This window comes from Zootoca vivipara, chromosome 11 (genome assembly GCF_963506605.1).
Source record: "Zootoca vivipara chromosome 11, rZooViv1.1, whole genome shotgun sequence".
Lineage (NCBI taxonomy): Eukaryota > Metazoa > Chordata > Lepidosauria > Squamata > Lacertidae > Zootoca > Zootoca vivipara.
Genome location: NC_083286.1, coordinates 40277329 through 40301782, shown reverse-complemented (window position 1 = coordinate 40301782; position 24454 = coordinate 40277329). Strand labels below are relative to the sequence as shown.

At 44.7% G+C, this 24454-nt stretch overlaps 1 protein-coding gene across 13 annotated transcripts in view; it reads right to left on the bottom strand.

Annotated features, from left to right (window-relative positions):
- The window catches only part of PDE4D (phosphodiesterase 4D), a 636676-nt gene that overhangs the window by 292638 nt on the left and 319584 nt on the right, over positions 1-24454 (bottom strand). Inside the window, exon 1 of one of the 13 annotated variants that reach the window (XM_060280276.1) lies at positions 10566-23177. The exons of 10 other annotated variants lie outside the window; for them this stretch is intronic. Coding sequence is in view for 1 of the 3 variants with exons in the window: in XM_035100840.2 (XP_034956731.1) it covers positions 10566-10618 (53 nt within the window). In the remaining 2 variants the exon portion in view is untranslated. Of the gene's footprint in view, positions 1-10565; positions 23178-24454 lie in introns of those variants that run through there. 2 more of the 13 variants (XM_035100840.2, XM_060280279.1) reach the window with 2 other exon arrangements.

Sequence of the window (24454 nt, the reverse complement as noted above, 5' to 3'; positions counted from 1 at the left end):
AAAAGGGGGAGGAGAGACCCTCCACAAAAACGGCTCATTGAGGACTGAGCCTTTTCAGTGGCCAAGGAATGCTGACTGCTGGACTGGGAGGCAGGAGAGAGATGGAAAACTAGAAGATGGGAGAAGGAATGGAGTCTAATGGAACGAAGTAGCCAGAAAACTGAACAGCAGCACTCCACTCTGCAAGATTTTGTTGCAGGTGTTTTTTTTTTTTTTTTGATTATTATTTGTTTATTTATATTCCACCTTTCTGCAAAGTATTCAAGGCAGCCGGTGGTTACTTGTTTTATCAATCCTGAGATGCAGCTTGCTCTGAGAGTGTGAAGCTGGCCCAGTGTTCAGTAAGCTTTGCTTGGTTAAGTGAAGACCTGAACACAGATCTCTCCCTGCTCCAAGTGCAGCGAACACTACATCACTCTGGCTGTCAGAACAATGTGACGTAAGAACAGGATGGAGCCAGCCAGTCGTGAAAACAGCGAGGAGCTGCAATCAATCAGGGCTTGAGTTTTTGTTGCACTACACTTTTTTCCTTCTCTTGATCCCAAAGAAGGGTGAATTGTCAAGAATGTGATCAGCAGTGCATCATTGCCAGGTTTTGGGGAGAGGGTGGGCAGGGAATGGGAAAAGCAAAGCAAAAGTGATAGAGAAGAGCATATACCGTGCTTCCCCGGAAATAAGACACTGTCTTATATTTATTTTTCCTCAAGAAGACACACTATGGCTTATTTTCAGGGGATGTCTTATTTTTATTACTCGTTCAGCCTCACCTCTTCCTTGGTGCCCTCCAGAACTGCGCCTATCGCCATGTCTTATTTTCGGGGTATGGTTATATTGCGCAAATGCTTAGAAATCCTGCTGTGGCTTATTTTATGGGTATGTCTTATTTGGGGGAAAACAGGGTACTTACTGGCAAAGGTGGCATTTAATTAACACCCTTAAGGCTGAAATCCTGTACCCACTTATACTTGGGAATAAGCCCCGCTGAACTCACTGTGACTTACTTATGGATAGATAGATATGACTGCATTGTAAGAGAATTAAAATCTGAGCACTGCCAAGTTTAAAATGAAAGGAAATTTCCATTAGCCATCACTTTGCACAGCTATTCTGTTTGCATTCTAGCCTGGCACTGCAAGTTGTTCAATGGTAGTCAAAAAAGTCCTTAGAAAGTCATGCCCTACTTGAGTGTTGTTAGAAGACTTATTCAATTAAAAGGGAATACTTGCATCAAAGCCATTTACTGGCTTAGATCTAATTAGTCAAACGTAAGTGGCTTGTTTATTACAGGTAATAAACCGATAGGTGGCTGCAGCACAAGGAAACAACACATGATGCCCACAGATGAACTCCAGGAATAGGCTCTAGCTGCAAGGCTGACATGGCAAAAGATGTCAATACTGCAGTTCTATTACCACTGCTCTGTTTTGGAGCCCTGCACCATCTGAGATACAGCAGGGCAGGTTAACTAAGGCCTTTGCCACTCTCAGGAACCCCCATTCTCCCCAAAAGAGCACCCTTTGCTGTTGTATTTCTAGTACAACCCATTCCATGAGTGTTCATCCAGATTTGTTGGCACAAAGCTTGCAGGGAGGTTAGATGACGTTGGCTGCCACTGGACCATTCATTCTGATCTCAAGCAGGTGTTACTCCACAGCTTCTCGAGCATTGCCCCGTCTTCTTCCTTACCACAAAACTCATGTTGTTAATTCTCATTGCATAACCTGAATTTGCTGAAATGCACCTGAATCTCACATGCAAAATAGTTGGGGTGGGGGTTAGTTTGGAAGCACCCTATAAGAAGTGTTTGCTTGTTGGTCCATTGCTGCTACTGCTAGAAAGCAAATTGTTCTTTAGCTGTCGCTGAAAAGATAGGTTCTTTGAGCAAAATCGAAAGAAAAAAGAACCAGTATTATCTCAGAATGCTTATTATTATATTGTGCTCCGTTGCACACAGAAAAGGTGCTGTACTGCATTTGAGCAGTGACCTTAACAGTGTGTGAACCATATTAAGATTGGTATTGAGCCTCGGGATTACCTTTCCCATTTACCAGCCCCATCTGAAAAGCACTGCATGCAAACATTTTAAACCAGTCTGCATTTGGTTTCGTCAAGACTTCAACGGCTATTTTTATGGATGGGCAAGGTCCAATTCCCAGCCTGAAACAAGGAACTCCTTCGCCATATCTTGTGTCTGCCAGAGACAGGGTTCAGGCCACGTGCCAGACACCAAACCCTTGTTCCCTGCATAACAAGAACAGCTGGTTAGAGGGGGGCGGGGACTGTGGGCCCTGCAAGCCAAAAGGCAGAAATCTTTGGCCAGGGCTTTAGCCAGGTCATCAAATGCCCAGGGGAAAAAAGCAATCACACACACTGCTTACTTCCATATAAAGCAGGGGTGTCAAACTCAAATTCATCGGGGGCCACATCAGCAGTTTGGTCACCCTCAAAGGGCCGGTTGTATCTGTAGGACTATGTGTCCACTCTTTATTATCATAAATTATTGTCACTGCATTCAATTATTACTGTTTTTTGTAATAATGTAAGTAATAACTAGCTCTGAAAGCAGAAACATAGTCAGAATAATGGCAAGTAGATATTCAAATGTACAATTATTGTACAATTTATTGAAAAATGATTTTTGGTAACTGCACTGGGTGGTGGAGGCTCGCTAGGGTTTCATGCAGGACCTTTGCAGAGCTACTAGTACCTGGAGATGCTGGGGTCCTTCTGCATGCAGGACAGATGTTCTGCCAGTGAGCCACCACCCTTCACCAAAGGGACTGGCTGAGGTTGACTCAATGAAGCTGCTCTCCTGGTTCCAGGGTTTAAGGGCCAGAAGTATAAAGCAGCATCCTATGTTTCTGAGGAGAGGGAGAGGGAGGGGAGGGGAGGGAGGAAGGGAGGGAGGAAGGAAGAAAAGAGGGAGTGGGAGGGAGAGAGGAAGGAAGGAAAGCAAGGTCCCGCTGGCTGGGGCGCTCGGCGGGCCACATGACGAAGTCTGGTGGGCCGGATTTGGCCCCCGGGCCTTGTGTTTGACACCCGTGATATAAAGCTTAGTGCTGGGCTAGGAGGTGAGAGACCAGGGTTATACACACAGTGTACAAAAGACCAGCAAGTGTAAACAGAAGTGATGGCTCAGTTGGTAGAGCATGAGACACTTAATGGCAGGGGTGGGGCCTCACTTTGGGCAAAAGATTCCACTAGATGACCCCCGTGGACTCTTCCAACTCTTCAATTCTATGATCTCTTACCAAGTAAGCAAATGATTATCAGACTTGGAAAAGCTGGATCAAGTTCATTCACTTTGCTGAAATAATTAAACTGAATAGTTTTAACTGGATTCTGAACAAATGTGCAATTAATTGATGCTATTTTGAAATGTATTCTGTTACTATTTTCCTTACTGGGTTGTGCAAACTGCTATTCTGAGTAATGCCTTTTATAGAGTAGGGTGGGAGGCACCGAGGATGAGTCTATGGAACCAACGGGGGGGGGGGGGGGCGGCCTGAAAAAGGTCTGGGAACCACTGTTGTAAATCAACCTTGCCTTATGAATGAGCTACTCCCACAGTGGTACAGTGGAGGGAGGACATGGGGGTGAAAGAGAAGCAACATCATCTGCATGGGGCTGCACTGGAAGGCAACTTGGAAACTTCAGCTGATCTGAAATGCAGCAGCCAGATTACTGGCTGCTTTAAAACAGCTGCACTGTTTGCCATTTCGTTCCCAGGCCCAATTTAATGTGCTCATGTTGGTGTTTCAATCCATAAATGTCTGAAGGACCTTCTCCTTCCCTACAGACCCTCTTAGGTGCTGAAATTGGCAGAGGGGGCCCTCTTGGTAGTTCCTCCTCCATCCTTGGGGAGGGAGGAGTAACAGCCAGGATAAGGCATTCTCTGTGGTGGCCCCCAAACTGGGGAACTCCCTCCCCACAGAGGTCCGCGTGGCACCTTCATTGTACAGCTTCCGGAGAATGCTCAAGATACAGTATGCACCTCTTTCCCTCGGCTTTTGACACTTGAGGCGTATGTTTTTAGGACCCACCATGTTTTTCTGTGACTGTAAGTTGCTTTAAACTGTTTTTAATATTGTGTTTTAATGTTGTAAACTGCGCTAGGACCTTGGGGTGAAGGGCGGTTAATAAATAAACAAATAAATCATCCACCAGAGTAAACAACAGATTCGCCTTGCTCTATAAAGTCTTTCAAGATTCACTGTTGTTGTTTATAACAAACTAGCATAGGTGAGCTCAGAGAAGGAAGATAATGATGAGTAGAAGTTGGATGCAGCAGTCTTCGATTCTGGGCTTTCCTCTGGGGAAGAGCTATGGGGGCCATCGCAATGAGTCCCTGCACTTCAGCATTTACCAGTACACCACTGATCACCTGCTGACTGGGCAATTATTCTCACAATTACTATGTCCCCCTCCCCCCCAACTCCTTTAAAATACACTTTCCTGCTTTTTGAATCCCCTGCCTTTTGTCCTATTGTCTATAGCAACTCACTCTAATTTCACTGCTTTCTTCCTTAATAAAAAAAAATACAGTACTTAGCTGGGGCCAAGGCAGTGAGAAGTAGACCTTTACTAATCCTCATGTCTTGGATACTACTCTGTCTCTCTGTCATTAATTACAAGGTTTCTCCCTTCTTCTGACTCATAGCTGACTCATGTTCCATTCAATTGACTGACCATTTTAAGTCCTCCGCCTGTCTCTCCCCATTAGGCTTTAATATTAATTTCCATTTTTCACTTACATTCATTTGTTTTGTCCCAGAATGTGCCAGGATTAGCACTCATCGTTATAAGGTTTTGGCATACTTACAAGCTAAATGTCCACATTAACATGACAATTCGAGACTCTGAGGTAGATGCAATCCCTCTCAGTGCCATGACATCTACAGATCTCACGAACACGTTTTCTAAGTTATGAAGAAATGTGCCAAACAGAACAGAACTAAAACTAGGATAACAAAATGCCCTAAGGACCACATTTCCTATTAAGGGCTATGCTTCCTATTAATATTTCATTATATCTCTTCTTATAGCAGCCTTTTCAGCCAACATTTTTAGGAGAGTGTTTTACAAATATGCCCATCAATGTGAATACCAAGTGAAACACTGTCAAACGTCTTGCTAACAATACATGATAACTATTGTATTATTCATATGAATGAAACCAATTCTCTAACACACCTGCACATTGTCTTGCTGCTGATGCTTGGAAACCTGATTGCAGGACCCAAGAACAAGAGCGCTCTCCCCTGCTGTGGTTTCCAGAAACTGGCATTTGGATGCAGTTGCTGCCTCCAACTGTGGTTGGCATCCATCTGTCTCAAAAGACAATGGAGTGTGCCTCCAGGGATGAAGTCAAACTGCATCCAGGGTGCAAGCCTGGGAGGTGTATGGAGATCCTGGGTTGCCTAGACGACAAGACCCTCCTCTCTGACTCACCGATGTGGTCCAAAGGAAAGCAGAGCGATACATTTGGCACCAGCTTGGCTGCAGGAGTCGCCAGAAGGAGGCGTACATGGCGTCATCCATCTGTCTTAGGGACTGCACTCTGGATTTGTGTAGTGTTTAGTAGCCATCAATAGCCCTCTCTTCCATGAAATTGTCTGAACTGTCTCTCTTCCCCCCCCCCCAACAAGTTTCATAGTGTCACCATTTGTTGTGTGAATAAGTACTTTCTTTGATCCATCTTGAATCTTCCAACAATCCTTTGAGCATAAGCAAACCAACCTATTCTAAGTTTTTTTAAAAAACAACAACAACAGCAGCAGCAACAACCCAGGTATAGTATTAAACTGGCCAACATACCAAAGTGGGCCATGATCTTAAGCTACACATCCCCAACACTTTATCAAGTCCACGCTAGAGGATGGTCATGCTCAGAAGAATAGCTGGAGTGTGTCTGTCCCATCCCAGATTAGGAGGTGAATCAGCCAAAAGACACCTCCTGGCAAGGCAAGGGCATGTGGTCAGGGGTCCTGGTGACCAGAGTCCATGCCTAGCCAACTCAGAGGCTTCATACTGTCCAACAATTGTACAGCATGATGCTGCACATTTTTTAGTTTCTGTTATGCCTCAAGGAGAAACAAAGGAACATAGGAAGTTGCCTTGCTCCAGATTGGACTAGTTTGTCCGTCTAACCTAGTACAGCTTACTCAAGTATAGCTTCTTCCAGTAAACGTTTTTCAATTGGACATGCCAGGGATTAAACCTAGGACCTTTCACACATGCAAGGCACATGCTCTGCTGCTGAGCCTAAGGACTTGTGTAGCTCACAAGGCTGCATCTCGGACAAGGCGGTTTCGACTTAAAGCTCACCAAGTCCCAGATGTGTAAACCCAGTGAATTGTGAACTACACATTCTTACTGCATTCCCCCCCTAAAAGTTGTACAAGATACATAGAATGTTTTTATTTGCTGTCCTGTGGGAAGAACAATCAATCACATCCAAAACCACAAAGTATTACAACCCACCTTCTATATTAAGAACCAGGAAAAGATATACAATCCTTGTCTGGCTATAAGGTAGATCCTGAAATTAAGCAGCATGCTTATTTTTATTTTATTTGCTGCACGAGGAAATCCAGTCAATAAGCTGTTATTGTTGAAGGTGTTGGAAATAAAGAACACACACACACACTGAACATCCTTCACAAATGCATTCTAAGCTCGGCAGATTTTATCCCAGTAAAAACAGTGTTCTTCCTTACTACTAAAAATCTACCAAGAAACACAGCTTTTTCTTTATGGAAGGGATAGGGAACCAGATGTTGCTAGACTAAAGTACCATCAATCCCTGACCATTGGCCATGCTGGCTGGAGCTGACAGGAGCTGAAATCTAACAACATCTGGAGGGCCGGAGGCTCCCCATCCTTGCCTTACGGTGTCATCCCAAACCATCAGTGCCAGTTCCAGGTTTTGCTGGGGTTGCAACCCACATGGTCTATGACCAGCTTGCTCTATTTCTCTGTTACCTGCCTGTGCAACCCACCCCCAACCACAACAGTTGCTTCTTGCTCTTGGACTCAATCTGCACAACCTTCCAGAGGGAGAGGTAAAGGTTTCTGCTCCTCTCATTGCCAGATCACTCAGAAACGGCAACTGACCAGGTTACAAGACCAGGGGCCTCAAGATGGGCAGCGCCCCTGAGGTATCACAGGCGCCCCATGTCAAGCAGTCAGTTTCTTTGTACCAGTTGCTACTAAAGTAATTCTGTCCTTCCACCCATAGAGTCCAGTCCTCATTAGGTCTCATATTCTAAGAACTATCTTGGAAACATAGAAACATAGGATATTTCCTTAGACCAAGTCAGATCATTAATTCACCTAGGTCAGCACTGCCCATGGTTGACCGGCAGCAGCTCTCCAGAATTTCAGGGGGGAACCCATCCTAGTCCTAGCTGGAAATGTTGGGAGATGGAACCTGGGACCTTTTGCATGAAAAACATGTTCTCTACTGCTGAGCTATGACACTTGGATACTGCTAGAAGCGAGTCTGAGCATCCCATATCATTGATACACATATGAAGAGAGCATACGTGGAGAGCAGACAGAAAAGAGATATTTGAAAGCCATCCTAGCCAATGTTAGAAAAAAGCAGAGCGGCCAATGAGCCAGGCTGGGCCATGTCTAACCATCTCAAGAACCAGCCCTGCCTGGAGCCTAATTTCCTGAACCAGGAACCACACCTACCTTCTGCAGGTCAGGATTCAGTTTCAACTTACTGGCTATCATCCAGTCCAACACTGCATCCAGCCACTGGTCCATGACCAGCTTGCTCTATTTCTCTGTTACCTGCCTGTTGATGCCACTGTGCCCCAAATCTCCCAACAAGCTCCTATACATGTTAAACAGCACTGGGGACAGGATGGAGCCTTGTGGCATCTCACCACCTAATAGCCAAGCGGCTACGGTACTGTCAGCAAATATTGTGACGTGAAACTGACCCGCAGATACAAGCTAAACCACTTTAACAAAGTGTCCCACTCTCTACCCCCAAGCCACAAATATGAAAAGCACAAACAGGGTCACATTCCTTATCTCTCTTCCAATAAAGGTAACCCATCAATGCCAATCCAAGCCCAAACCCAGGCCTGAATCCAAGATCAGAGGCTTCATGCCTATGGAAACCAATCACTTGAAAAACAACATTGAGAGAGGGCCATTGTGCTCACGTCCTGCTTGGGAGCTTTTCCATAGGACGATAGACTTGACAAGCCTTTGGCCCAGGGCTCTTCCTCAGAGGTGTCATGCTTCCAAGCTAATGCCACATAGCCCTTTTCCATTCAGTGCCTGACGGCGGCTTTGGGATCATTCAGCTAAAGCAGAGACGTGGAACCTGTGACCCTCCAGCTGTTGATGGACTTCAGCTCCCTTCATCCCTGACCACTGACCATGCTGGCTGGGGCTGATGGGAGCTGTAGTTCAACTACCATCATAAGAGCTCCCCATCCCTAAAGGCTAATTCACAGGACCACTGTGGGTCTTATTTTTTCAATTCACAAAGACTTTCCTTCCCCTGCAAAGGTTTGAGTGTAGCTTCTTTCTTTCTTTCTTTCTTTCTTTCTTTCTTTCTTTCTTTCTTTCTTTTTCTTTCCCCAATGCTTGCTTTAGACCAGGCATCCCCAAACTGCAGCCCTCCAGATGTTTTGGCCTACAACTCCCATGATCCCTAGCTAAGAGGACCAGTGTTCAGGGATGATGGGAATTGTAGTCCAAAACATCTGGAGGGCCAAAGTTTGAGGATGCCTGCTTTAGACAGTCTTTGTACATGAATTGGGATGCTAATATGCTACCCCTGCCTGTTCTAGAGCTTTTCCTTCTTTTTAACGGCACACATAGGTGGAAAATGGAGAGAGGGGAACTGCACTCTCTCTGGAATATGTTGCCTGAAGCTCCATGTTTCATGGTAAGGCAAACCATGGTTTACCAATTTCCCTTTGGGTATGCTGCTTATTTGTAGTAGGACCAGGCCAAAGCACATCAGTCAGAAAGCTTCAGGGGCTTTGTCCAGCCTTTGACTGGATCAATGTCAGGTGTGAGTGGTCTTTTCCACGACGTGTAAATAAATATGTGGCAAGACAGCAACAATTGCAACATTGACCCAGGATGATCCCGAACTGAGCTGATGTTGGCGAGGCCCTGCATCAAATTTCCTACCTGCTTCAGTTTCACACACAAAAAACTTTTATTATCACAGATGGAAAGTTAGAAGGCTGGCAGAAGAAAAATGAAATTCAAATGCAGGGGGATGGGAATAACGTTTAAAATATTGATATTTTAATGACTCATTTACTGATCACATATGCTCTCTTTTATATGTGACAGATAAAAAATGGTATATGTAAGGAAAACTGACATAAGGATGAGGGTGGAAATGTTCACTGGAGAAGAAAAGGAAATTTTGGATTTCTACAGTTATGTATGATGCTTCAGCGATGCTGATGCTGCCACCCAATGCCTTTAAATGTATTGCTTCAGTGCTGAGGAGAGCAGTATTCAAGACAAGAAGCATCAATTAATAAAGCTTTTAACCAAGCACCACATTAATTGGGTTGCTTGGAAAAACCCCTCTTCCTGTTACTCCATTATAATCTTCATAATGGATGTGCTACAGCAATCCAAGAGGCTCCCTCTCTGCACCACTTTTAAATAAATAACATGGAATCTTGCCATGCTTGACAATGCATAGGTACTAGGACCTTTTTGAAAGCAAGCCTCTTCGCACCACTAAAAAATAAATAAAATCCTAGTCATTCTTTTATAAATCTTCCCATACCTATGCATTATCAGGCATTGTTAAACAGTATGCTCTAGAATAAGCAGATGTATCCACTTTCTAGAGCATACTGTTTAACAACCGTGTAAGCAAACCCATCTTATTATATAACAAAATAGAAAGGGCTATATTAAGTCACACTGCCTGGATTGTATAAGGGAGCAAAAAATAATAGAAATATGCAACTGATCCCTGATGTTTCTTTGACGTTGCACACAAAAGAAGGGAGGGGAAAATAGTCCCTTGGCATGCATTTCTTAGAGAAAGCATCATTCGTATTCTGGTGCATACCCTAGCAAAAAGGGGGTGGGGCAGAGGGAGGAGGGGTGGAGGAAAAGCAGAAAGGAAAAGGGAGGAAAAACAGTCCTTTTCACCAAATACCCCTTCACTGAAGCAGGAAAAGACTTGTCTGGAAAAACACTGAACCTAAGAATTAACTTGAAAGAGTTAAAACAAAAACAGAAGTTCTATTTTCTGTCAAAGTCATCAAATTCAACAAGGCGACAGAAAGGGGAGGGAATGTGTTTTCATGGTGCTGGGTTCAAGGAAAAACAAGAATGACATCATAAAATGTACACATTTTCCCTGTTGGGTTTCTCTTGTGTTGTAAAACTTGCATTACATCCCCAGTGTGGGATTTATTTATTTTTAATGCATCTCTCGATTACAGTTCCTCACTTGCATCGCCATCCCTTGGTGCTAAGGAATCGATTGCCACAGCATACAGCAAACAAGTATTGGGATAACTCCACATTGAAGTGTGCAGCAGTTTACTCACCATATCCACGAATGCCTCCTGAATGGAAAATTGTTTACATGCATCATGTTCATGGTTCTATCGGCCTCAGTCTTTTCCTTGTCCAAAAGCTTTATCTGTTACGGAATTCATAGATACATTCCGCAACAACTGCAGCATCAGTTAGTGTCATGGGCTATTGCAAAAAAAGTATTGTATTCCACATAAGTGAGAATCTCCAAGATTCAAGGGCAGAATTTCCAGAAGGTTTTCTAGCTATGCGTCCATCCATTAATGCAATTCACTAGTATTTCGTTTTTTAAAAATCACAAAAGGAATCATATACGTTTAACAACTTATCCTAAATGAAGGCAACGGTTCCCCTTGATAAATCCCAGGTATAAATTAAAGCATCTTCTTGTGCAGCAGCATTTTACACAGTAAGAAAAGGTTAGTCAAAAGAGAGTTTCTTGCCATCTGTGCTAGATCAGTTTTTAAGAGGAAATGCAAAACTTCACATGGTTTTGCCATGCTGTCCTTTAGAAACAAGTATTGCTTTTTCTTCCTTCTCAAACACATATTCATCAGTGGTTGCTTTAATTGTGTTTCCTCTCTTTGCAAGAAAAACCAGACGAAGAATGGAGGTTGATCCAATACAGAGCAAACTTTTCATCTGGAAATGTAGGCTCTCGACTCTCCGCTTGATAGGAGGGGGCCTTAAGGAAGTATGTTATGCTATTTTCCTGCTCCATAAGATAAGACTACAATGAAATACCATTATGCACTGAAGTTGTTGTCATGATCCCACTCCAAGTTGCCATTTAACCCCATAATAAAGCTGTCTTCTACCTGGAAGGAAAAATGACTAATGCTGCAACACCACACACACTTAGGAGGTAATAAGTCCCATTAAAACCACTGAGGCTTACTTCTGAGTAAACACACCGAGGATCGTGATGGAAGTGATCGATTTCTCTGCTGCAGAGCCTTGTTTTCTAACTAAATATTCTACTTTGCATTTAAAACTATGTGTGCATCTCCACGTCTTGGCAGAAGGCGGGGAGAGTTTCAAGTCCTAAGTAATCAAAGAATCCCTTCGCTGGAGTTTCTTCTCTTCTTTTTTTTTCCAGTCCCCCCCCCCCACCAGCAATCTGCTTCTCAACACCGGTTATTCTGAATATCTGCCCACATCATTGGATAGGTAGAGAGGGTGAAGTTCAGGCAAAGCCAGCCTTAGACCTTCCTGACCAAACGATGCAGGCAGCAGGATGTTGCTCGTCTCCTCCTCCTGCGAATTCCTACCGCCCCCTTCGACCCCCTTTGTCTCCTTTTCTTACGGAAGGGCTCAGGACACTTGCAGGCGAGTCTGTGCCACGAGAATTGTGCAGCAGAATTAGCTCCAGGCTGCAGCGAGCGCGGCTGCCCGACGGAGGATGTGCTCGCGTCAAGGGGCCCCTCTAGGTGGGTTCTCCATCCTGCCACCGCGGCTCCTCTGACGCTTTTCACCGACGCCTCCGAGAGGGGCGCCGCTCCGTTATAGCAAAAGGTGGGTGGCAGAAAATAGAGCTACTGTATGCCTTTTTTAAAAAATAAAATAAAAATACACAAAAACCGGCTTGCCTACCTTCCAAGCGCCCTGCTTCTTAAAAGCAACCAACACGCCAAATATTCCACCAGCCTATTTTGCAAGGTTTGCTTTTTTTCTTTTGGAATGACATGATGTTCAACCTCCCTCTTTTGTTTCCTTTCTTTTTTTTCCCCTCCTCGCTAAGGGGCGGGAGGGGGGCGGGGACGCTCACCAGGTCCACCCGGGCTTTGCATCGCCCAAGCAGCAGTCGTGACGGATCAGGCTCCCCACTCAGCTATTTGGGGAGGAAATCCTGTACGACGAGCGTCACACACAAGGACAACAATCCCATAAACGGCTCGCCCGGTCATAAAAGGCTCCTTGCCGAGGAGTGTCCGCGATAAGAGGCGCCGCGAGCGCGCTCTTTTGGCGCTGCCTGTTTCCTCTACGCCAGCGCGTCGGGCTGCGCGCCTCTCCTTTGCCCCAAGGAGCCCGCGGCCCTGTGGTCACCGGAGAGCGAGAACCAGGCAGCAAACTATTGGGGACTAAGGGGATCTTGGGGCCGAAGGTGCCTTTGTTAGGAACAAAGCATCTGCTGCTGCCGATTGGTAGGCAGACCGGGCGCTCTCCTACTCCCCGCCCCCACCGGCTGCTGAGACCGGGGCGCTGGGAAGGTAGAAGGGGGTGTGGCGACGGGGCGATTGCCAGGCGAGTCACGCCGCTGCAAGTTTCCGACTCTCTCTCCCCCGCTCCCCACCCAGCTCCATTTCCAATACATGACGGGTCAAGCGGGGTCCAGATTGGATGAGCATGCAGGAATACTGTAGTGATCAAAGCAGGGGGTCGACGCTTGCGATTCAGTTTCCTTTCTCGTTTGAGCTGCAGGTTGGTTGGTTAAATACTGTACACACACACCTCTCAGAGAAGGCTGCAAAGTACATTGAAAGAAAACACGGAATGGAAAAATGAAATGGAAATGGAAAAGCACCATTTCAGTCGAACGCAGCCTTTGGCCAATTCCATTCAGAGCCTGCATTCTCTCTCTCCAAGCTGTTGGTAAAGGCTATGACTCATCTTGCTGTAGAATGTCTTGTACGCCGTGGATGCGACACTATTTTTTTCCCTTCCTTTTTTCCCTCCCTTTTTTTTGACTAAAACGCTGGGATTGCCTAAAACCGTCTGGGTTCTTGGCGCAGTACAAGAGAGGGAGATTCTGCCCCAAATAACAGTATGCGTAATGAAGAAATACAGCATGCAGCCACCGGCCAGAGAGTGTAAAAATATCAGTAAATATACAAACACGCAAGGATGAGTTCACACGTGCCTGGCACTTGATGGTTAAATGCTGCTCCACTTGGAGTGGGCTGCCTTGAAAGGCAGCAGACTCCCCTTCATTGGAGGTTTTTAAACAGGTTTCTTTAGCCGTGGTTCCTGCATTGCGGGGGGTTGGACTAGATGACCCCTGGGATCCCTTCCAACTCTATGATTCTATGATCACTGCAGCATGAAGCAATGAATGGGGAAGAACAGCCATGGCAGATCATACACCAGAAGCAACATTCTCATTTCATCACACTATCCAACCCAGCTCCTGTGTGTAACCTCCTTCCAGTAACACAGATCCCTGAACAAGTCTGATCAGGATGCTCATGCACAGACAGTGCCAGACAGAGGCAAAGGGGAAAGCACCACACACATAAACTGCACTCCTGCCACCCTGGTGGAGGCTAGTGGTACCTTAGGGAAATGGGGCATGGCCCCATCAACCTCAGTCTGCTCTCACCCACCTGCCTTCTTACAGCCACTCCAGGAAGTAGCACTGCCTATCCGCTTCCTCCTCCTTAGGTAGTCTCTCTCTCTCTTTTTTAAAAATATTTTTTATTAAATTTTCACTTTAAACAAAAACCAATAAATTCCAACATATAACAATCAATCTCATTCCCCTCCGCTCTGCCGAGCTTATGACTTCCCTCCCTCCCGCCATCCGGTTTTCCCTTTTCCAGTCTATATCTCACAGTTTCATCTTATTGAATCAAGTCCAGGTCGTAGGATTTATTTCAATCCCACTAGTGTCTTCAAGCTTCTACAGTTGTTATTAATATAGTCAATGAATTTACTCCAATCTCTTTGGAATTTTAATTTGTCCTAGTTTCGGACTCTGCAGGTCAGTTTTGCCAGTTCCGCATAATCCATCATCTTTGTCTGCCACTCCTTCAGTGTTGGTAATTCCTGTGTTTTCCACTTTGGGGATAATAATATTTTCGCTGCCTTTGTTGCATACATAAATAATCTTTGATCTTCCTTTGCTATTCCCTCTCCCATCAAGCCCAGCAAAAAAGCTTCCGGCTTTTTGGGAAAGGTATATTTAAACATCTTTTTCAACTCATTATAAATCAATTTGCAGAATGCTTTAACCTTATCACATGTCCACCACATATGGTAAAAGTCTCCATCCTTATCTTTATATTTCCAACATGTTCTATTGCTCATCCTATACATTTTAGCCAACTTGACCAGTGTTAGGTACCATCTATACATCATTTTCATTACATTTTCTTTCAAAGTAACACATGCTGTGAATTATAAACTTTCATTCCATTATCTTAACCATGCATCATAGTCAATGTTGTGCCCAAAATCTATTGCCCATTTTATCATGACTTCTTTCGTCAATTCATCCTTTGTAAACCATTCCAATAAAAAGTTGTACATTTTAGATAATAATTTACTTCTGCATTCCAACATTTTGATTTGAAATCTAGATTTTTTTATCTTCAAATCCAACTTAATTTTATTCAATTTAAATCCTGCTAATTGCCCAAATTCTTCAATTTCCTCCAGTGCTTTTGGTACACTGAACTGAGGTTCCTCTAATGTTAAAACCAAATCATCTGCAAAGGCTTTTAACTTGAATTCCTTTACACCAATTTTTATACCTTTCACTTCAGAGGTTTCTCTTAACCTATTTGTCAATACCTCCAGTACCGCGATGAATAGTAATGGGGACAGTGGACATCCTTGTCAAGTACCTTTTGATATGTCAAAATAATCTGTCAATACATTATTTACAATAAATTTTGCCTTCTGTTCAGAGTATATTGCCTCATTTCCTCTCAGGAAAGTTCCTCCTACTCCCATCATTTCTAAGCTTTTCTTCATAAAATGCCAAGAAATATTATCAAAAGCTTTTTCTGCATCTATTAATGCTGCTTGTTTATCATTCCTGATCTCAAATATTCTATTATGTCCACTATATGTCTTACATTATCTTTTAATCGTCGACCAGGAAGAAAACCTGCTTAGTCTCACTGAGAATTTCTTTTAATCTAGTTGCCATAATATCTGCGAAAAGCTTATAATCATTGCTTAACAACGATATTGGGACCCAGGTGGCGCTGTGGTTAAACCACTGAGCCTAGGGCTTGCTGATCAGAAGGTCGGCGGTTCGAATCCCTGTGACGGGGTGAGCTCCCGTTGCTTGGTCCCAGCTCCTGCCAACCTAGCAGTTCGAAAGCACGTCAAAATGCAAGTAGATAAATAGGAACCGCTACAGCGGGAAGGTAAACGGCGTTTCCATGTGCTGCTCTGGTTTGCCAGAAGCGGCTTTGTCATGCTGACCACATGACCTGGAAGCTATACGCCGGCTCCCTCGGCCAATAATGCGAGATGAGCGCGCAACCCCAGAGTCGGTCACGACTGGACCTAATGGTCAGGGGTCCTTTACCTTTACCTTTAACAACGATATTGGCCTAAAATTCTTGACATTCAAACAATCTGTATCTTGCTTATCTTGCTTAGGGATTAATGTTATATATGCCTCTTTCAATGTATTCGGGATCTTCCCTCCTTTCAATATATTATTCATCACTTCACAGAGTACAGGTGTGAATAGTCCACTAAGACAATACCGGGTTATTCCAGGTTAAACTACTTGCCCATCCAGCTTAAACTATTTGTCCCAGAATTGTTAAGTATTATCTACTCTGACCGTCAGTGTCTCTCTGGGATCTCAATACTTAATAACATTATACAACTCTGTAAGCGAAATAAATGTTTAACATTCATCTGAATTTTAATCTTCTTTATTAGAATGGGCAGTTGTGAGTATTAAATAAAACAATTCTAAATGGAAAATGTGGTGATGTCTTTGCTAATGCTGAAGGCTTGGTGTTTCATTAGTTAGATTATCCATATTTTCCATAATTGGAAGTTCTGACATTAATACTGCATCAGGTCGTGTCTGCTTTCAGCTTTTCTCAGAGATCAGATTGCTCTGAAGTCAGAAATCAGGGTTGGATTTGTCCTCCCCTGCCACTGTGGCCCCTATAGCATAGGAACCACTTCCCCAACCCCTCCAAAGTGTGATCTTGTGTGGTGGTGGGCTGTGTGTGAATAATGCAACAAGGGAGGCACAAGCTGTTAGCATATGACAGTCCCATCCCAGCAGTCCTGCTTAAGCAAATACAATCTTCCCTACTTCAGACAGTTGCCCTCAATCTCACAGTGGTGAAGGTAGGAGCTAGCATACTTGTTCCCATTGCACCATGCACATCCTACGCCTTCAGACAGCCATGGCTTCTCCCAAAGAGTGCTGGGAACGGTAGTTCATTAAGAGTGCTGAGAATTGTTAGGTGATCCTTATTCTCCTCAGAGCATGACAATTCCCAAAGTTTCCAAGAAAGGAGGCCTTGATTGCTTCAGCACTCAGGGGGGGGCTCCTAAAAACTCTCAGGAAACTTTGGGGAAAGCCATGTATGATTCTGCTTTAAATGTATAGTTTAGACAGGGCCTAAAGCAGATGCTGGGATGCGGGTGGCGCTGTGGGTTAAAGCACAGAGCTTGCCTATCAGAAGGTCGGCAGTTCGAATCCCCACAATGGGGTGAGCTCCCGCTGCTCGGTCCCTGCTCCTGCCAACCTAGCAGTTTGATAGCACGTGAAAATGCAAGTAGATAAATAGGTACCGCTCCGGCGGGAAGGTAAACGGCGTTTCAGTGTGCTGCTCTGGTTTGCCAGAAGCAGCTTAGTCATGCTGGCCACATGAACTGGAAGCTGGCTGTGGACAAACGCCGGCTCCCTTGGCCTATAGAGCGAGATGAGCACGCAACCCCAGAATCGTCCGCAACTGGACCTAATGGTCAGGGGTCCTTTTACCTTTTTAAAGCAGGTGTAGTAGCCTACATTTTTTCACTGGAGGAGCAGCTCTGGGACCATGAGGCATTTAACCCTTTCTCCCAACACCATGTCCTCAGTCTAAATCCCCCACCCCACTGAGGGTTGCCACCTGTCCTGTATAATACAGGATTGCCCTGTATTTCAATGTGAAATGTTACATCATTCTCTCTCTCTTTGCCAAATTAGGGATCTTTTCCCAATGCATGTGTTTGAAAGGGTATGTGAAAGGTCATATATTTAAGCTCCGGGTAGCCAAGCACAGAAAGATTTACGTGTGTGTGTGTGTGTGTGTGTGTGTGTGTGTGTGTGTGTGTGTGTCAAATTCCAGAGGTGCCATCCTGTTAGGCTGCAATAGATTATAATGGATTGCTCTGAAGTCACTTCAGCACCAGATGAAAACAAAAACCAGCCCCTAACTGCCCCATCTTGCCATGTCCTGTATTTTGCCAGAACAAAGGTGGCAACCCCAACCCCACTAAATAGAGATACTTGTATCATGTATGTCATTTTTCCCACTGTGGGTCTAATAGCAGCTCTGGGAGATCCAAAAAAAATCTCCCAAACAGCAGCTTCAAAAGATCCAAACACCTCCAGCAAATGCCTGTTTTAGTTCATCTCCAAAATTAAGCATCTGCTTCATCAGAATAAAAGCAGCTTCTGCCTCACCTCTTGAACAAAAGAAGCTACATCCACCATGCCATCCTGTGAACACACCAGAGTGTTAATGTGCATGTGGACTGGAACAGATCTATTTTTTCCACATGCACTTTTGATTGCTTGTTTTGGTCTTGTTCTTGTTCTATTATGTATTTTGTGTTTTGATCTTGTATTTTTATAATGGGTAGCACCTTTAGATCTTTGGGTGAAGGGTGGTATACAAATTTAATAAGCAACAATAGCAGCAACTCTGTCTCAATGCTTCCTGCCCACAGTGGTGGAGGCTGCTTAATATTTTGTCAACATCCTTCTGAAGCCAGTGCTTCCAAGGCGGTACGAGAAGCTGTAAACTCAGTAGCAATGTTGAATGTTGCCCTCGATTTGCAGATCGTTCTTCCGGTTCATGCAAACCAGTTGTGGATGTCGCAACAGCACACTCTAGACCTGCGTTTGGCTTGTTGTTTGCTATAAACTCTTTAATCTGTCAGGGTGCTTCCAGATGGAGGATGTTTGTGGCTTCATCGCTGCCAGTCCCAGAGGGGCTGTGATGATCTTAGCACTGATTTCCAGTTGCTCAAGAGCACAGCAGGGAATTAGCAAGGCCAGCAGATGTGAAAAAGTACAGAGAAGTGCCTACCCTGGGACTACGCCACACAGTGCTGCAAGACTGTGTACCTCTCTTTTCATCCCCAAAGAATGCTTCCTGTCCTTGTGGTTTAGAAGTACCGGTAAGTCATTCAGTCAGCTGTATGGAGGCTGTTGCTTGGATATAGTCTCAGCAAGGATATTCCCTATCGTATCGCACTACCTTCAGGCGTAAGTGGTTTTCGTCTTAGCCCCTTTCTCTTGAATTGCCACCCTTGTTACTCCATGTTAATAATAATAATAATTATTATTATTTGTACCCCGCCCATCCGGCTGGGTTTCCCCAGCCACTCTGGGCGGCTTCCAACAGAACTTAAAAGATCTAGAGGAACTTGTCATCGGCCCACTGCATTTCCGTTCTTTTTTTAATGCTGCCCACCTGTGCTTTTTCAGATCTTTCTTAATTAGAAAATGCAATTGCAGCAGCAGTCAGCTCTCAGGGACTGGCTGGACGAAGAGGAGTGGTGGGAGTACTCCTAAAGGAAACCCCAGAGGAGGAAGGCTCAGAGCCAGGGGAACGGAGGTAGGACACTGAGGAGAGGTCAGAGGGAGAAGATTGGGAGGAGGGGCTGGGTGCTGAAGGGGCAACAGGGTTTAGTGAGCTGGGAGAGCTGGTGACAAGGAGCAGTTCAGATTCCGAGGCTGAAGCAGAGGAGGTGGGTTAAGAGGCTGCTGTAGAATCCAAGGACTCTCCCTCTCCTTTTGCAACAAGTTCCCCTCCTCCTTGGTCTCAATGAACGCACAGGATAATGAGGAGGGCAGAACAGAGACCGGAGGTGCGCAGATGCCATTTGAGACTGCTTGGGAGACATCCAGAGGAGTAGGAGCCTTAGGGAGGTATGAAAGGCAGGGACCTTCAGTCCTGGCAACTGCTCCATAGGGGTAAGACCTACTGGGAAGTATTGCTGAGTTGCATGCTGTTTCCTTGAATAAAGAGTTAACTTCACAAACAGCTGACTTTGCCTCCTCGTGCTGACCTGCATCTGACTCCAGCCCTAACACCAGCCTACAAAAGCATTCACTATTGAGGCTCCCATACCTTGAAGTAATGGTGCATTATTCCTCCCTATTTGCAGGTTCGGCCCATTTTATTTATTCCCGATGAGCGCAAGTAGGTTTGAATATCCTATTAATTGCCCCAGTTTCTCTGCCCTCATTGAGGAGATGGAGAAATTCATGGTTGATCTCTGATTCCTAATCTTTTGATTTCATACCAATTCCCTCCCCGATAAAACAATTAAAAGAGAGGGGAAAAAAGGAAAGCAGCAATTAACATACACAAACGGTGACAACTAAAACTGATATAAGGGCAATTAAGGGAGGGCATTCAAAATGCATTCATTGAGAAATAATGAATAAATGTTTACACTGCAGACAGGAGACTCTCTGTTTGCCTGATATGAATGTACCACAAACCACAAAAAATACAGGTTGGATCAGCACATTAACCTTTCAAAGACATTCAGTCCCATAGCAAAAATTCAGTCCCATAGCACATTCACCCACCTGCTCACGAATACTGGGAATCATAGTTTGTTAAGGAGGATGCTGGGAGCTGTAACTATGTGACGTGCAAACTACAGTTCCCAAGATTCTTTTCGGGGGGTGGGGGTGAGAGAAGTGTGCGTTCATTGTATGGTGTGTATACAGCCCAAGCATCCTCTTTTCTGGTGAAGTATAGCTGGCCACCCTAAGTCATCTTTATTCTGTTCTGCATCCAAACGCAACAGCAAAAACTGCCCATCCTATGCACACATATCAGAGAGCACCTAGAATAATAGAATCGTAGAGTTGGAAGGGACCCCGAGTATCATCTAGTCCACCCCCTGTAATGCAGGAATCACCTGCCACTGAACTCGGCAGAATCCACTTCTGATTATGATCAGGCTGCAACTGATGCTTCCCATTTCTTAACTGTGGGACAGGAAACAAAATTAAAAAATTCCTTCCAGCAGCACCTTAAAGACCAACTAAGTTTTTTTATTTTGGTATGAGCTTTCGTGTGCATGCACACTTCTTCAGATACACTGAAATAGAAGTCCCCAGACGCTTATATGTAGAGAAAGGGTGGGGAGGGGGTATCACTCAGAAGGGTGGTGGAAATGGGTGATTGACTGACTGACTGATAGCTGTTGACGACTGCAAATGGTCTTGCATGAAAAAGCAAGGGGTGAGATGGCTGAAGATCGCTTTATCATGTATAATGAGATAAGAGAGGAAGTATAATGTAGTATAATGTGGGAGAGGAAGTGAGCTGTCAATGGCTACTGACCATGGTGGATATGCTCTGCGACCACAGATGGGAGGCAGCAATGCTTCTGAATCTGAACGTCCATTGCTGGAAATCACAGGAGGGGAGAGTGCTTGTTCTCACGTTCTGCACTGTGAGAACAGGATGCTGTACTAGACAGGCCATTAGCCTGACCCAGCAAGCTATTCTTATGTTCTTATGTGACATTAACCAAAATGTTTACATGATATAAAGTGTTTTGATCCACACCCCAAGTTACACTTAGTACTGGTTGGCCTCTGGTGTCGTATTTTCCCTTGTTATTGTTAGAAACGGACTCCGTTGGCACAACGACTAGTTAATGAGACAGACACGGCACCAGCTATTGGGTGTGGTAGCTGCAACGTGTCAGAGATTTGTATCATGTGTTGCCGGGTGTAAAGGAAATGGCGTAAATGTAACCTTTGAGGTCTGACTACCAGCGGATCCATTTAATCAGCATGGGGCTTGTGGAATGATGAACTGATCCTGGGACCCAATGCCACACCAACCCTTGGCCTGCCTGCTGCCGTCAATAAAGATTTGGCCTGATTTTATCCAATCACCGTTGTACTGTCTGGTTATTTTTCTGCTCTCATGGGTCACATAATGTGCCTGCCTGGGCAAATAAAAATGCTCTTGACTATTGACACCATACTAAAAATGTATTCATTATTATCCATCAACAATAAAACATTAGCATAAGTATTTAAAGCTCAGTCAGGTACAGTATATCTTTTTAAGATGGCCAAGACCTGTTTTTAAAACCAAAATGTTGCTTTGTTACTCTTCTCATTTTGAATTTCAGACCTGTTAATATTCCATGCCATTTCACCATGTGCGGTATTATTTATGCTGATTACAAGAAACACAGTCAAACCAATTTATTTCTGCATAATACTGTGTCACTAATTGCTTTAGTGCAATGTCATATTATCCTGGGTGCATGGGGGATGTAAGTCAACAAAACCTTTCCAAAATTGATTAATTCAAAATGCGATGCACTCACTGCTCATACTATGGCAAAGACTGGAGAATTACTAAGTACTTAATGCATCCCAAAGGGTGTTTCCAGGTATTCGGCACATGCACACCTGATTTTTAAAAAAAATCTTATTAAATGTGTAGATAGGAATCATTAAAAGGCAAGCATCTTTATCCTATGGACCAGGGTCTGAAAAGGACGCACGAGTACAGCTAGATTCAGACAAAATGTCCAGCGCCCTGTTGCCAACAGCAGCTATCCAGATACCTCTGGGTCATCCACAAGCAGAACACAATGGCTCCAGGTTTATCCCACTGTTCCCCAGTGTCTGGCATTCAGAACTAGGCTGTCCCTGATCCTACAGCATAGAACAGGGGTCAGCAAACTTTTTCAGCGGGGGGCCAGTCCACTGTCCCTCAGACCTTGTGGGGGGCCGGACTATATTTTGAAAAAAAATATGAACAAATTCCTATGCCCCACAAATAACCCAGACATGCATTTTAAATAAAAGGACACATTCTACTTATGTAAAAACACCAGGCAGGCACCACAAATAACCCAGAGATGCATTTTAAATAAAAGGACACATTCTACTCATGTAAAAACACGCTGATTCCCGGACCGTCCACGGGCCGGATTTAGAACGTGATTGGGCTGCATCTGGCCCCCCGGGCCTTAGTTTGGGGACCCCTGGCATAGAACCACAGCTATTAATAACATTATACTCCAAACACTTACCTAGTTCCCTTTTGATGCCACCTAAGTTGGCGTCCAACAGCACATCTTGTACCTATAGTAAATTATATAGGTTAATCCAGGGGTCAGCAACCTAAGGCCCATGGGTCACAAGCGGCCCACGGGGGTCGTTTAAACCAGCCGACGAGCCACCCCCGAACCAAGCCACCCACTTGGTGAGTCCCCGTGCGCTGCGCTAAACCGGTGCAGCACGGCACAGGGACTTGCTTCCGCATCGCCGGAAATCACAGGTATGTATGCTCACGCGCGTGCGCAATCCGGCCCACAAAGTGATCTCCACTGGAGTGAACCGGCCCAGGCGAGGTAAACCTTGCTGACCCCTAGGTTAATCACACACAGTGTGAGTCCTTCCTTTTGCATTTCTTGAAGTTTCTTTGGATGAGTGCTTGCATATGCATAGCTGCCAAGTACCCCGTATTTCCCGGGAAACCCCCGTTTTTACTTACCATTTCCCGGAGGTCTCCCGTTCCAGCTCCTCCCCCATTAATCTCCTTTTTTTCCCCTGTCAGTGGCCATTTTTCTGGTGCCGCTTTGCCCATCTATGGGCACCAGAAAATGGCTGGCTCCGGAAGTGCATAGACGCAACTTCCGGTGTCGCTTTGCCCATCTATGGGCACTGAAAATGGTCGATGCCGACACCGGAAGTTGCATCTACGCACTTCCGGACATGTGTAGACGCAACTTCCGACGCCAGTGCCGGCCATTTTCAGTGCCCATAGATGGGCAAAGCGACACCGGAAGTTGTGTCTACGCAACTTCCGGTGTCGCGCAGCTGCCGATCCCGGATTTCTCCACCGGGTACTTGGCAGCTGTGTGCATATGCCCATGGGATAAAGTGGGAATACCTTTTTTTTCCTTCTGCCAGGATTTTTCAATCAGTTAAATGTTGCTTGCTGCCCTTGTCTGCACTAACAATAACTTGTTGTCATAACCCTGGACACGATCACAAACATACACTGCAACTATGGCTTAGGATGCAAAGCTAAGCCCTCCCCATGTACCCATGCACAAAGAGATCCCCCAGTGAAACTGGCTTGTCACAGTGCAAGACAAGAGCCCAGATCAGGAACAGCCAATGTGGCACCTTCCAGATGCTGTTGGACTACAACTCCCACCATCCCTACCTATTATCCATACTGGCTAGGGCTGATGGGAATGGCTGTTGAACAGCAGCTGGAAGGCACCATATTGGCTACCTTTGGCCTGGAGAGTCAGGGAATCTGTGTTAACCATGGTTTGCTCAGCGTAACCCTTAACTCTGGTTAGTGGACACCCCAATTTGTAAACTCACTTTGACCCATCTTGTTTCACATCTTGGCTTACAACCAGCCATATAGAAAGAAAATAAATAGCAATGGTTATATGCCCTGCTTGTCTGCAGTCTTACAACCAAAGCCAGGCACTGGGGCGCTGTGGTTTTTGTTTCAAAGAAATTTAGGAAAGTAAAAGATCTACAAGGGTTATCAAAGTCCTCTCATTGCCAATGAATCCTAATTCTTTTAGTACATTTACTCATGATTTATTCACAACAGTTTTAAACTGTTGAGCTGAGCTTCTCCCTTGGGGAAATTAGTCCACAGACTTAGATTTCTTGTTAATATATAATCTTAAAGATGGTAACAAATAGGCCTCTAATATACATGTAGTGATTCATATTGAAGAGGCTTTTCCTTTTTTGCCTAACTCTTTAGACAAATTTTATTGCCATCACACCAGTTCCAACTTACCATGAAATAAAGTTTAAATGCAAGCAAACATTGTCAGAAAATATTTTACCAAGCTGCCTGGTTTCGTATCAGCTCTTAGAGCTTTGCTGCTTGGTCAGCTCAGCTGGCATATCAACAGTCCAATCCTAAGGCTGCTTACTCAGAAGTAAGTC